The sequence below is a fragment of the Pseudophryne corroboree genome, chromosome 7 (assembly GCF_028390025.1).
Source record: "Pseudophryne corroboree isolate aPseCor3 chromosome 7, aPseCor3.hap2, whole genome shotgun sequence".
Lineage (NCBI taxonomy): Eukaryota > Metazoa > Chordata > Amphibia > Anura > Myobatrachidae > Pseudophryne > Pseudophryne corroboree.
This window is the reverse complement of record NC_086450.1, coordinates 137,598,572-137,613,681: the sequence shown is the minus strand read 5'-3', so window position 1 is coordinate 137,613,681 and position 15,110 is coordinate 137,598,572. Positions and strand designations below refer to the sequence as shown.

Genomic DNA, 15,110 nt, shown 5'->3' with positions numbered 1-15,110 from the left:
CCTTGATGTCCAGGGACACCATATAGTCCCCTTTTTTCCGGTTCGCTATCACTGCTCTGAGTGACTTTATCTCGATTTGAACCTTTTATGTAAGTGTTCAAAACATTTTAGATTTAGACTATGTGTCACCAAGCCGTCTGGCTTCAGTACCACAATATAGTGTGGAAAAATAATACCCTTTTCCTTGTCGTAGGAGGGGTACTTTGATTATCACCTGCTGGATATACAGCTTGTGAATTGTTTCCAATGCTGCCTCCCTGTCGGAGGGAGCCGTTGGTAAAGCAGACTTCAGGAACCTGCGAGGAGAAGATGTCTCGACTCTCCAATCTTTACCCCTGGGATAATACTCGTACGATCTAGGGGTCAACTTGCGAGTGATCCCACTGCGCCCTGAGACTCTTGAGACTACCCCCCCACCTTGAGTCCGCTTGCACGGCCCCAGCGTCATGCTGAGGACTTGGCAGACGCGGTGGAGGGCTTCTTTTCCTGGGAAAGGGCTGCCTGCTGCAGTCTACTTCCCTTACCTCTATGTCTGGGCAGATATGACTGGCCTTTTGCCTGCATGCCCTCATGGGAAAGGAAAGATTGAGGCTGAAAAGACGGTGTCTTTTTTAGCTGAGATGTAACTTGGGGTAAAAAAGGTTGGATTTCCCAGCTGTTGCTGTGGTCCCCAGGTCCGATGGACCGACCCCCAAATAACTCCTTCCCTTTATACAGCAATACTTCCATCTGCCGTATGGGATCTGTATCACCTGACCACTGTCGTGTCCCTGACATCTTCTGGGAGATATGGACAACGCACTTATCTTGATGCCAGAGAGCAAATATCCCTCTGTGCATCTCACATACATATATATAGAATGCATCCTATTAAATGCTGTACATGAATAAAATATTTTCAGTCAGGGAATCCGACCAAGCCAACCCAGCACTGCATCTCCAGGCTGATGGCGATCGCTGGTCGCAGTATAACCACCGTATGTGTGTATATACTTTTTAGGATATTTTTCCAGCTTCCTATCAGCTGGCTCCTTGAGGGCGGCCGTATCTGGAGACGGTAACGCCACTTGATAAGCGTGTGAGCGCCTTATCACCCTAAGGGGTGTTTCCCAACGTACCCTAATTTCTGGCGGGAAAGGGTATAACGCCAATATTTGCTATCGGGGTAACCCTACGCATCATCACACACTTCATTTTATTTTATCTGATTCAGGAAAAACTACAGGTAGTTTTTTCACTCCCACATAATACCCTTTCTTGTGGTACTTGTAGTATCAGAAACACGTAACACCTCCTTCATTGCCCTTAACGTGTGGCCCTAATGAGAAATACGTTTGTTTATTCACCGTCGACACTGTATTCAGTGTCCGTGTCTGTGTCTGTGTCGACCGACTGAGGTAAATGGGCGTTTTTTAAAAACCCCTGACGGTGTTTCTGAGACGCCTGGACCGGTCCTAATAGATTGTCGGCCGTCTCATGTCGTCAACCGACCTTGCAGCGTGTTGACATTCTCACGTAATTCTCTAAATAAGCCATCCATTCCGGTGTCGACTCCCTAGAGAGTGACATCACCATTACAGGCAATTTCTCCGCCTCCTCACCAACATCGTCCTCATACATGTCGACACACACGTACCGACACACAGCACACACACCGGGAATGCTCTGACAGAGGACAGGACCCACTAGCCCTTTGGGGAGACAGAGGGAGAGTCTGCCAGCACACACCAAAAACGCTATAATTATATAGGGACAACCTTATATAAGTGTTTCTCCCTTATAGCATCTTTTATATATATACAATATCGCCAAAATCAGTGCCCCCCCTCTCTGTTTTAACCCTGTTTCTGTAGTGCAGTGCAGGGGAGAGCCTGGGAGCCTTCTCTCCAGCTTTTCTGTGAGAGAAAATGGCGCTGTGTGCTGAGGAGATAGGCCCCGCCCCTTTTTCGGCGGGCTCGTCTCCCGCTATTTTTGAAGTTAGGCAGGGGTTAAATATCTCCATATAGCCTCTGTGGGCTATATGTGAGGTATTTTTTTGCCTCTAATAAGGTTTTTATTTGCCTCTCAGAGCGCCCCCCCCAGCGCTCTGCACCCTCAGTGACTGTTGTGTGAAGTGTGCTGAGAGGAAAATGGCGCACAGCTGCAGTGCTGTGCGCTACCTTTATGAAGACTCAGGAGTCTTCAGCCGCCGATTTTGGACCTCTTCTCTCTTCAGCGTCTGCAAGGGGGCCGGCGGCGCGGCTCCGGTGACCATCCAGGCTGTACCTGTGATCGTCCCTCTGGAGCTAGTGTCCAGTAGCCAAGCAGCAAATCCACTCTGCACGCAGGTGAGTTCACTACTTCTCCCCTAAGTCCCTCGTTGCAGTGATCCTGTTGCCAGCAGGACTCACTGTAAAGTAAAAAACCTAAGCTAAACTTTCTCTAAGCAGCTCTTTAGGAGAGCCACCTAGATTGCACCCTTCTCGTTCGGGCACAAAATCTAACTGGAGTCTGGAGGAGGGTCATAGGGGGAGGAGCCAGTGCACACCACCTGATCTGGTAAAAGCTTTACTTTTTTGTGCCCTGTCTCCTGCGGAGCCGCTATTCCCCATGGTCCTTTCAGGAACCCCAGCATCCACTTAGGACGATAGAGAAATATATATATATATATATATATATATATATATGTGTGTGTATATAACCTCCTCTGTGCTGTGATGTCACACCCCACCACACCCAATGAGACAGTGTCAGCACCCAGAGGCAGAGCAGCTACGTGAAGACCTCTTCCTCTTGAGAGAGTTAAAATTGAGGTGAATAATCTGAATTCTAGTCAGGCTTTTTATTATCAATTCTAATATGGGTCTGGCGGGTATATTTATGTATTTATATGTATGTTGCATTTCTCGTATGTTTGTGTATATATGTATGCTGGGGCGCAGGTGATGGATGGGGTATGTGCCCCCTCAAAGGACAGGGTGGCTGGGACTGAGCTGCAGCGTCGTGATGAATGAAGGGTGATGATGATCAATAATTATCACTCTTCTGCTATGCTGTGGACCGCGGCTGATCCTGCCTTGGCTCTACTTCACTACAACACAGCCGCAGACTCAGTGGGTGAGAATCAATTGATTTCTCACCGGCAGCCACTATACGGCACCCAGCAGCACAAATCAATTCTTGCTCCGTTCAGACGCGATCAGCTGTTGGCACTGACATTTCAGCTCAGACACACCCCCCCTGCTAAAATGTACGAAAAATGACTGCTTTGGGCACCCAAATGGCATTTATTGCGATTGGGTCCATTAGTTTAGTTGGGTTTAGCTGCTTTATGCAGCTAAAACCGACACTAATTGGTGTAATCACCATGCGATAACAGACGTCAATTGAATATCGCCCCTGTGATCTCCCACCACTTTAGACGGAAGATCGGGCAGCGATTCAGTTTAATTCCGACCAGTGTGTCTGTGTTCACACAGTGGGGTTGATGTATGTTAGTCGTTATGGAGGGAAGTGGTATCAGCGTACGTTATGTGTGCTTACTCCGCTTCTTCCCCATGTATTACTGTGGAGATGTGTTCTAAATGACAGAGGTGCTATGCGCCCCTGTCATTACCGGTGCTGCTATCTACACGATAGCGTGCTGATGTGCAAGCCTATGTATGAATGGTCAGTGGCATTGACTGTTCTGACACCTGCAGCTACCGATTTCAATAGCTGTGTTGTTGCCCCATTCACAGCCACTCTAGTGGCTGCGGCAGCTGCTGGGCTCTGGGCTGCATGGGAGATCTCATGATAGTAGTGAGATAATGTGCATGCCCAGTGGAGCACTAGGCTGATGCGCTGTGGGCAGGGATCGCTGGAGGCGGGAATTTTCTCTCCCTCACTCCGACATCAAAGATGTCACTACATGTCGTCACTACTGCGTCCTGCTTTGCCTCGGTAAAGATGAGAAGCAGGATGAGAAATACTGCCACGATCCATGCCAGGATAGTACATCTCCCTCACTGTCTCTGGTGCACACAGTATAAAGGGAGCCAGGACAGAGGTAGGAGTAAAGAACAGAAAAGGGAGGCGGGGCTGTGTCGGCTGTGTTACCCAGACATTCTTCCAGTGAGGTGCCTGACCAGAGCCTCTGCTAGAGCCCAACGCTAAAAAGTGTGAGTTCTAATAAGTACTGATTATAGATTAATACATACATAGATATAGGTTCCGTCTGATTTATTTCATTCCGTGGGCCATGGTGTGTGGCTTTGATGTCTTCTGTATTTTATGGCGGTAGTTGGAGTAATCTATTTTATATGTGACTTCTTTGTATTGTATGGAGGTGACTTGGATGCTTGGTGTATCATGTGATGAGCTCTACGATGCACTCAGTTTTATCAATGGCCAATGATGCTCTCTGTATAAGATAAATGTCACTGTAATGCTCTCTGTATTATCTAGCAGTCACTGTAATGTACTCTGTATTATATGGCATTCACTGCAATGCTCTTTGTATTATATGGCTACAACTGCAATGCTCTCTGTATTATATGGCATCACTGCAATTTCTAAATTTTTAATTAAATTAATTTATTGCAGCGCCTAGGTGTGCGGGATGGACACTAACAGAAATATGGAGAAACCCATAGCACTGACCATACCCCCTACATAGACCACTCGCCCACATCACTAGTCATACCGCCATAGCGCTTGTCACACCACCTGCATTGGCACACAATAGGCCCTTCCTGATTTTCAGCTTCAGGCCCATGTGGACCTTAATCTGGCACTGCCTACACCATCTCTATATACCGCACCTACATCATCTCTATATACCGCACCTACACCTTCTCTGCATGATGCTCCTGAAGAGAACTTTCTGTGTATTGTGAACCTTTCTAAACCAATAGCAGAAACCAGAACTACATGGCTGAAGTTTCTCTGCAAATTGAGATTGTCCTGGGGGATAAGGAGTTAACAGTCACAGATTCCCATGTGGGGGGGAGGGGTGGGGGGGCAGTGTAGCACATTCCAAAAAGCTGTGGCAGACACTACTGTGTATGAATTGCTTCAGTCAGTGTTTCTGTACACGTGCAGCAGGGAGCAGTGACCGGTCAGCCGGAGCTGGAGACGGAGAGCGCTGCCTGGTGCTTCAGCCTGAATGTGTATGTCACAACAGAACAGACAGAGCCAGTGTGAGTCACCTTACATCGTTCTGCACTGCACATTTCCTCTGTGTGCTGTACTGGAACAGTATCCTAGGTAACCATCGTTGGAGGGTGATGTGAAAGTCGGCGCTGTTGTTCCCTAGTTCCGGGGGAGGAGGGAAGAGAGAGGGAGGGAGGGCTGTACAAACTTCCCTGGGACGCGCGGCACTGATATTGGTTTATTTTAATGATTGCTGTCCCCCTCGCAGGCTGGCTCCTCCTCCACTTCTGCAGCCGGGCGAGGGAAACATCAATCATTAAAACAAACCAATATCCGTGCAGCGCGTCCCAGGGGACCCAGGGACCCACCCACCCTAGAGCGTATTTGCGAACACTGGAGGTAACATTCGGGGGCGGGGGGGATGACCACTCACGTTGAACTCATGTTGAACAATTGTCAGCAATTGGGCACCCACGATATCCCTGGCTGCTCCTCGTCTCTTAAAGAAGAGAAGGAGCTTGGCTGAGCTGAGCTGAGGCGAGGTGAGGCAGGGTGATAAAGAGAGCGTTCTCTGATTCATTCAGTGTGCAGTGCACCCTCCAGTGGTCTCCTATGGGAGATAGGCAGCTGCCTAAAGCTGCCTAGTGGTAGCGCCGGCCCTGCTCATCATATGTGTTATAGGCCACACAAGTGTGAGCCAGTATTCCCTTTTTGCCCTACAAATGCATCTATGTACATTTAAAGGTGGATTTTTACTTCTGGTCTTCAGCACTGGCTTCAAAAAACAGGGGTGAACTAATTTTGGAGTTGATGGGCTCACCTATTCCTACGCTGATAAGACTAAACATATCGTTATAGTAGAACTTGGACCACCTTTATTAATATCAGAATTTACATTTACAACTGGAATTATTCTCAGTGCAACTGCTTATGTGCCTTATACCAGTGGATCCCAAACTTTTTTGAATCATGGCGCCCTAGAGTATTAGAATTGTTTTCACGGCGCCCCTAGGCCAAAAGATTCTTATTGAGAAGTTTAGAGAAAAAAAAATACTAAATTGTGTTTATACAGTATGTCATCCTTCAGTTCAATGTGGTGAGGGGCAAGATTTCCTTCTGTTTGTCCAAATACTTTATGATAGGCCGCTGTCAGCACTCGTTTTGCCTATTACATTGATCATAAAATATTTGAACTGGTTCTTGATCACCAATCCAAGGCACCCCTGCAAGTGCACGAGGAACCCCAGGGTGCCACTGCACCAGGGGCGTTTTAAGAGAGGAGGAGGCCCGGGTGCAGCCTCCTCCGTCGGGCCCCCTCCTCTCTGATGGCAGCGCTGAGAGTCTGAGCACTAGAGCGCTCAGACTCTACTGCGCAAGCGCAGATCCCCGGGAAAATGGCGCGGCGGCCATTTTCCCTGAGATTTCTCTACTGTGCATGCGCAGAACTCCGTGAAAATGGCCGCTGGGCCATTTTCACGGAGTTTTAACACCGCCGTGGACGTCGCCGCAGGACTCCGGAGGGGTGAGTATTCAGAAAATGGGTGCAGCATGTGCGGTGGGGGCCCCCTCTGGACTCAGGGGCCCATGTGCACTGCACACACTGCACCCATTATAGAAACGGCAGTGCACTGCACACAGTTTGGGAACCACTGCCTTAAGTACATCACAAATGAGGAGACATCAGTCTTATCTGTGCTACATGTGTTACTACAATACATTTACTACACACAAAAAGGCATACTTACTGTAGCAGGTGACACAGATGCCTCCACTTTCATGTAAATCACGTACTTTGCTCAAAAATACAAGCTACCCAAGATTTTTGTAAAAGGGTAATTGGGGCCCTAATAAGATATTTTCTATAGGCTCATCAATGTATTAAGATAACTTAGTTTAAAATGACAATTATGTTCCAAATATACTGCTAAGAATTTTTTTACTATTCCATTATTTGTGCAAATACCGGACAGGGCTTGCTGGAACTTGTAGTACATCTGGAAAGCCACAGGTTGCCTAAGCCTGGTAATGGTAGAAATGATACATCTTTCTAGAAACAAAGCATCCTACCTGTCTGTGTCTTTGGATTGTATATAGAGCTCGCTCATCTTGGACACGTACAGGTCACCCAGCTGCTGATATCCCGCTACAATGGAGGACTTTAGATCAGGATACGGGCACTCTATCTCCTGTAGTACTGCAGGGACCTCACTGAACTCATGTGTGATGTCTTCTGAATCCATCATTTCCTGGGAAAAAGCAGTTTTCATAGCTGAAATAACACTTTCAATGCTCTCGGCTTTTAAATAACCTCATTTACTTACCTGTATGTCATATTCCAACAGTGCATCTTCTAAAGCCCGCTGCTCTTGAGTAAGTTTCTCAATCAATGTATTTTGTTGACTCTTAACAGATTCTACCTATGAATAAATATTAAATGGGATAAAAACATTGGCCTGTCTGACAGCTGTACATTAGTCTCAGTTACCATTGGTGTACACAAGGCTTCTTTATCGCTGCAAACTCTGCCTGATGGGTCCACGGTTATCTTGGCTAGTTTGCTGCACCTAGGCACAACGTGGTTTATTAACATAAACCCTTCATCTATTGTTCTCAGCTGCAATACAATACAGAGAACAATACAGCAGGGGATTAAGTCATTACAGCAGGGGATTAAGTATGACTGCCCAGTCTCAGTTAATCCTATTAAAGGTCAACATAAACATGGACCCATCCGTATTATCAGGTTTATTAAAATTATGTATTTAAAACACAATTACTGTAACGTCATGTTTTCATTAGAAAATCTGTATTATTTTTATTATGTACTTTGGGTTTTATTTAGTGATGTGCACCGGACATTTTTCGGTTTGTGTTTTGGTTTTGGATTCGGTTCCGCGGCCGTGTTTTGGATTCGGACGCGTTTTGGCAAAACCTCACCGAAATTTTTTTGTCGGATTCGGGTGTGTTTTGGATTCGGCTGTTCTTTTCAAAAAAACCTAAAAAACAGCTTACAGTAAATCATAGAATTTGGGGGTCATTTTGATCCCATAGTATTATTAACCTCAATAACCATAATTTCCACTCATTTCCAGTCTATTCTGAACACCTCACACCTCACAATATTATTTTTAGTCCTAAAATTTGCACCAAGGTCGCTGGATGGCTAAGCTAAGCGACACAAGTGGCCGACACAAACACCTGGCCCATCTAGGAGTGGCACTGCAGTGTCAGGCAGGATGGCACTTCAAAAAAATAGTCCCCAAACAGCACATGATGCAAAGAAAAAAATAGGCGCACCAAGGTCGCTGTGTGACTAAGCTAAGCGACACAAGTGGCCGACACAAACACCTGGCCCATCTAGGAGTGGCACTGCAGTGTCAGACAGGATGGCACTTCAAAAAAATAGTCCCCAAACAGCACATGATGCAAAGAAAAATGAAAGAAAAAAGAGGTGCAAGATGGAATTGTCCTTGGGCCCTCCTACCCACCCTTATGTTGTATAAACAGGACATGCACACTTTAACGAACCCATCATTTCAGCGACAGGGTCTGCCACACGACTGTGACTGAAATGACTGGTTGGTTTGGGCCCCCACCAAAAAAGAAGCAATCAATCTCTCCTTGCACAAACTGGCTCTACAGAGGCAAGATGTCCACCTCATCATCATCCTCCGATTCCTCACCCCTTTCACTGTGTACATCCCCCTCCTCACAGATTATTAATTCGTCCTCACTGGAATCCACCATCTCAGATCCCTGTGTACTTTCTGGAGGCAATTGCTGGTGAATGTCTCCACGGAGGAATTGATTATAATTCATTTTGATGAACATCATCTTCTCCACATTTTCTGGAAGTAACCTCGTACGCCGATTGCTGACAAGGTGAGCGGCTGCACTAAACACTCTTTCGGAGTACACACTGGAGGGAGGGCAACTTAGGTAGAATAAAGCCAGTTTGTGCAAGGGCCTCCAAATTGCCTCTTTTTCCTGCCAGTATACGTACGGACTGTCTGACGTGCCTACTTGGATGCGGTCACTCATATAATCCTCCACCATTCTTTCAATGGTGAGAGAATCATATGCAGTGACAGTAGACGACATGTCAGTAATCGTTGGCAGGTCCTTCAGTCCGGACCAGATGTCAGCACTCGCTCCAGACTGCCCTGCATCACCGCCAGCGGGTGGGCTCGGAATTCTTAGCCTTTTCCTCGCACCCCCAGTTGCGGGAGAATGTGAAGGAGGAGATGTTGACGGGTCACGTTCCGCTTGACTTGACAAGTGTCTCACCAGCAGGTCTTTGAACCTCTGCAGACTTGTGTCTGCCGGAAAGAGAGATACAACGTAGGTTTTAAATCTAGGATTGAGCACGGTGGCCAAAATGTAGTGCTCTGATTTCAACAGATTGACCACCCGTAAATCCTGGTTAAGCGAATTAAGGGCTCCATCCACAAGTCCCACATGCCTAGAGGAATCGCTCTGTTTTAGCTCCTCCTTCAATGTCTCCAGCTTCTTCTGCAAAAGCCTGATGAGGGGAATGACCTGACTCAGGCTGGCAGTGTCTGAACTGACTTCACGTGTGGCAAGTTCAAAGGGTTGCAGAACCTTGCACAACGTTGAAATCATTCTCCACTGCGCTTGAGTCAGGTGCATTCCCCCTCCTTTGCCTATATCGTGGGCAGATGTATAGGCTTGAATGGCCTTTTGCTGCTCCTCCATCCTCTGAAGCATATAGAGGGTTGAATTCTTCCTCGTTACCACCTCTTGCTTCAGATGATGGCAGGGCAGGTTCAGGATTGTTTGGTGGTGCTCCAGTCTTCTGTACGCGGTGGCTGAATGCCGAAAGTGGCCCGCAATTCTTCGGGCCACCGACAGCATCTCTTGCACGCCCCTGTCGTTTTTTAAATAATTCTGCACCACCAAATTCAATGTATGTGCAAAACATGGGACGTGCTGGAATTTGCCCACATGTAATGCACGCACAATATTGCTGGCGTTGTCCGATGTCACAAATCCCCAGGAGAGTCCAATTGGGGTAAGCCATTCTGCGATGATCTTCCTCAGTTTCCGTAAGAGGTTGTCAGCTGTGTGCCTCTTCTGGAAAGCGGTGATACTAAGCATAGCCTGCTTAGGAATGAGTTGGCGTTTGCGAGATGCTGCTACTGGTGGCGCCGCTGCTGTTCTTGCTGCGGGAGGCAATACATCTACCCAGTGGGCTGTCACAGTCATATAGTCCTGAGTCTGCCCTGCTCCACTTGTCCACATGTCCGTGGTTAAGTGGACATTGGGTACAACTGCATTTTTTAGGACACTGCTGACTCTTTTTCTGACGTCTGTGTACATTTTCGGTATCGCCTGCCTAGAGAAATGGAACCTAGATGGTATTTGGTACCGGGGACACAGTACCTCAATCAAGTCTCTAGTTGCCTCTGAAATAACGGTGGATACCGGAACAACGTTTCTCACCGCCCAGGCTGCCAAGGCCTGAGTTATCTGATTTGCAGCAGGATGACTGCTGTGATATTTCATCTTCCTCGCAAAGGACTGTTGGACAGTCAATTGCTTACTGGAAGTAGTACAAGTGGTCTTCTGACTTCCCCTCTGGGATGACGATCGACTCCCAGCAGCTACAACAGCAGCGCCAGCAGCAGTAGGCGTTACACTCAAGGATGCATCGGAGGAATCCCAGGCAGGAGAGGACTCGTCAGACTTGCCAGTGACATGGCCTGCAGGACTATTGGCTTTCCTGGGTAAGGAGGAAATTGACACTGAGGGAGTTGGTGGTGTGGTTTGCAGGAGCTTGGTTACAAGAGGAAGGGATTTAGTGGTCAGTGGACTGCTTCCGCTGTCATCCAAAGTTTTTGAACTTGTCACTGACTTATGATGAATGTGCTGCAGGTGACGTATAAGGGAGGATGTTCCGAGGTGGTTAACGTCCTTACCCCTACTTATTACAGCTTGACAAAGGCAACACACGGCTTGACACCTGTTGTCCGCATTTATGTTGAAATAATTCCACACCGAAGAGCTGATTTTTTTTGTATTTTGACCAGGCATGTCAATGGCCATATTCGTCCCACGGACAACAAGTGTCTCCCCGGGTGCCTGACTTAAACAAACCACCTCACCATCAGAATCCTCCTTGTCAATTTCCTCCCCAGCGCCAGCAACACCCATATCCTCATCCTGGTGTACTTCAACAGTGACATCTTCAATTTGACTATCAGGAACTGGACTGCGGGTGCTCCTTCCAGCACTTGCAGGGGGCGTGCAAATGGTGGAAGGCGCAAGCTCTTCCCGTCCAGTGTTGGGAAGGTCAGGCATCGCAACCGACACAATCCTTGGGGATTTGTGATTTAGAAGAACGCACAGTTCTTTGCTGTGCTTTTGCCAGCTTAAGTCTTTTCATTTTTCTAGCGAGAGGATGAGTGCTTCCATCCTCATGTGAATCTGAACCACTAGCCATGAACATAGGCCAGGGCCTCAGCCGTTCCTTGCCACTCCGTGTCGTAAATGGCATATTGGCAAGTTTACGCTTCTCATCAGACGCTTTCAATTTTGATTTTTGGGTCATTTTACTGAACTTTTGTTTTTTGGATTTTACATGCCCTCTACTATGACATTGGGCATCGGCCTTGGCAGACGACGTTGATGGCATTTCATCGTCTCGGCCATGACTAGTGGCAGCAGCTTCAGCACGAGGTGGAATCTTGATCTTTCCCTATTTTAACCTCCACATTTTTGTTCTCCATTTTTTAATGTGTGGAATTATATGCCAATATCAATAGCAATGGCCTACTACTATATATACTGCGCACAACTAAAATGCACCACAGGTATAGAATGTAGATGGATAGTATACTTGACGACACAGAGGTAGGTACAGCAGTGGCCTTCCGTACCGTACTGCTATATATACTGGTGGTCACTGTGTCAGCAAACTGCAAAACTAAAATGCACCACAGGTATAGAATGTAGATGGATAGTATACTTAATGACGACACAGAGGTAGGTACAGCAGTGGCCTTCCGTACCGTACTGCTATATATACTGGTGGTCACTGTGTCAGCAAACTGCAAAACTAAAATGAACCACAGGTATAGAATGTAGATGGATAGTATACTTAATGACGACACAGAGGTAGGTACAGCAGTGGCCTTCCGTACCGTACTGCTATATATACTGGTGGTCACTGTGTCAGCAAACTGCACAACTGAAATGCACCACAGGTATAGAATGTAGATGGATAGTATACTTAATGACGACACAGAGGTAGGTACAGCAGTGGCCTTACGTACCGTACTGCTATATATACTGGTGGTCACTGTGTCAGCAAAACTCTGCACTGTACTCCTCCTATATAATATTATACTGGTGGTCCCGACTCCCCAGTCCCCACAATAAAGCAGCACACTGAGCACAGATATGGAGTGTTTTTCAGGCAGACAACGTATACTGGTGGTCACTGTCAGCAAAATTCTGCACTGTACTCCTGCTATATAATACAGCTGCTCCCCAGTCCCCACAATTAAGCAGTGTGAGCACAGATATATGCAGCACACTGAGCACAGATATGGAGTGTTTTTTTCAGGCAGAGAACGGATAAAACTGGTGGTCACTGATCAGCAAAACTCTGCACTGTACTCCTCCTATATTAATATAAAGCTGCTCCCCAGTCCCCACAATGATATAAGCAAGCACAAATATGTGCATCAACTCAACAATGAATAAACGGAGAGGACGCCAGCCACGTCCTCTCCCTAACATTTCCAATGCACGAGTGAAAATGGCGGCGACACGCGGCTGCTTATATAGAATCCGAATCTCGCGAGAATCCGACAGCGGGATGATGACGTTCGGGCGCGCTCGGGTTAACCGAGCCATACGGGAGAATCCGAGTATGGCTCGGACCCGTGTAAAAAGGGTGAAGTTCGGGGGGGTTCGGTTTCCGAGAAACCGAACCCGCTCATCACTAGTTTTATTATGTACTTTTGGCTTTCGCACCAGCCGAGTAGCTCTCTGTTTAGCTTGCAGATGGCTACCCACCATGTTTTTGGCCGCAGCGGCTGCATTTGACATCACGCAGCCGCCGCAACCTGCCCCAGCAGCGGTTCGGACCCCCCAACCCCGCTGCAACACCGTCCCAACGCCGCCAACATGCCCCGACTGCCCCGCGACCGCCTCTGCCTGTCAATCAGACAGAGGTGATTGCACAAGTGAGATGCAGTCGCATCTAACTGTGTGCGTACGTGCAGTGCAGCTTCTGCGCACATAGCACGGGCCTACAGCCTGCATAGGCTGCCACTTCAGCGATTAGGTCTGAATTAGGCCCTTAGTTGTGATCAGTTTTTATGTACAGAGACCGTGCATATTTTGAAGATTTGTCCTTTTTTATATACTGATCAACCATACAGTGTAATCACTGTAATACCCCTTTTCCATTAAACACATAACCCGGGTTATTCCCAAAGATCGGAGCGTTTAATCTAATCAGCTGAGTGATCAACATAGTGTGCCTGATTCAAATACTGTTGCAATGGCAATGCAGCAATGATCCTTTTTAGTGACGGAACTGCGAGGCAACACAAGTGTGGCAACCGCCTGCAAGTGAGCAGAGGCTTAACAAAGCCATTACAACATTCCCAGCAACTGCGTACTGCGTCATAACCGTGACATAGATGAGCAGAGTGCCTCCATAGCCACCCAGAATGGCTATGGGAGCTGCTATGTTGGTGTCATGTTTTATGAATCAGGCTAATGTGTACCCAGCTTTAGGGGTCCCAAGTACTTGGGTAGAGAAACAGCAGACTAATTACAGTAATACAGTATGTAGCTGGGCGCAGTTGTGTGACCAGCTGACACAATTTAAAGATCCACAGATGACCTGGAAAATGTGAACTGGTCGGGATCCTGGGGGCCGAGGTTAAGAACCACTGTCCTAGAATAAGTAATTATTGTTTGTAATAATCTCATGCGCACATACTAAAATGAGGCAAACATTAATTTTGTGCCTATATAGTTAGAGCGATACAATAGAATATGGTACATTCATTGGATATAACCAGTGGTGCAAATACGGGGGTACGGCGTGGTACGGCGTACCACTAAGAAATATGTTGCCAGTACGCTGTACAACTGCCCCCCACCCCGCTGTCGCTTAGGTTTTGTTTTTAATTAATCAAAGTTATTCTGCCGGGCCGGCCCGTTGCATATGCCGAATTCAAGTCCCACCGCTGAGCAAGGATACAGCTGGCTGTGTCTGCGGCAGCTTTCACCTCCCGATGATTGGCTCCTGCACACACGATATACAAGCCGCCGCCGATATACAAGCCCAGCTATAATTTCCAGGAGGGTCAGTTGAGTTCAAAGGCTGCTGAGGGCTGGGGAAGTGAACAGAGCACTGAGAAACGGAATGGAATTTGGTGGGGGGTGAAAGAAGCTTGGAGGAATGATGTTTCCTTCGGGGTGAAAGGAGCCTTGAGGTGGAGGAGCAATACTGGGGGACTGAAAGGAGCCTGGAGGAGCAGTGCTACGGGCATAGGCGTGCGCACAGGCACCCCCTAATGTCCAGCATCCCCCGCACGTCACGCCTGTAATCCGTTCATCACTGTCTGTGTGCTGCTGTTGTAGCAGTGCTACTATAGCAGCACACAGATAGTGATGATCGGACCACCTGCTGTGCATCGCCGCCCAGGCTGTCACGCCCCCTCCCGCTGCGCCGGCAGAGTCACAGAGGGTGGGTAGCTGGCCGCACAGCCCACCCGCCATCATGCTCTGAAGCCTTGTGATGTGACATCCTGATGTCACACCGCGCACCCTCCCTCCCTTCCTCCCCACCCTGTGCTATCCTCCCGCCCGCGCTCAGTTTCTCCACTCAATCCACGTGTTGTTCTGCAAGTGGTGGCCACAGACCACTTTTCAGCTCCTATGCTTTCTGGGTGATGTTTTGGTCACTTTTGAAAGCTGGCGGTGCTTTCACTCTAGTGGTAGCATGAGACGGA

The 15,110-nt window shown here is 47.7% G+C and overlaps 1 protein-coding gene across 4 annotated transcripts in view; it reads right to left on the bottom strand.

Moving 5' to 3' along the window:
• The window catches only part of CCDC148 (coiled-coil domain containing 148), a 739,559-nt gene that overhangs the window by 219,201 nt on the left and 505,248 nt on the right, over positions 1-15,110 (bottom strand). For all 4 annotated transcript variants that reach the window (XM_063933692.1, XM_063933693.1, XM_063933695.1 and 1 more), the window contains 2 exons: positions 7,434-7,529; positions 7,180-7,358 (listed from right to left, as the gene is read on the bottom strand). In XM_063933692.1, coding sequence (XP_063789762.1) covers positions 7,180-7,358; positions 7,434-7,529 — 275 coding nt within the window. The remainder of the gene's footprint in view (positions 1-7,179; positions 7,359-7,433; positions 7,530-15,110) is intronic.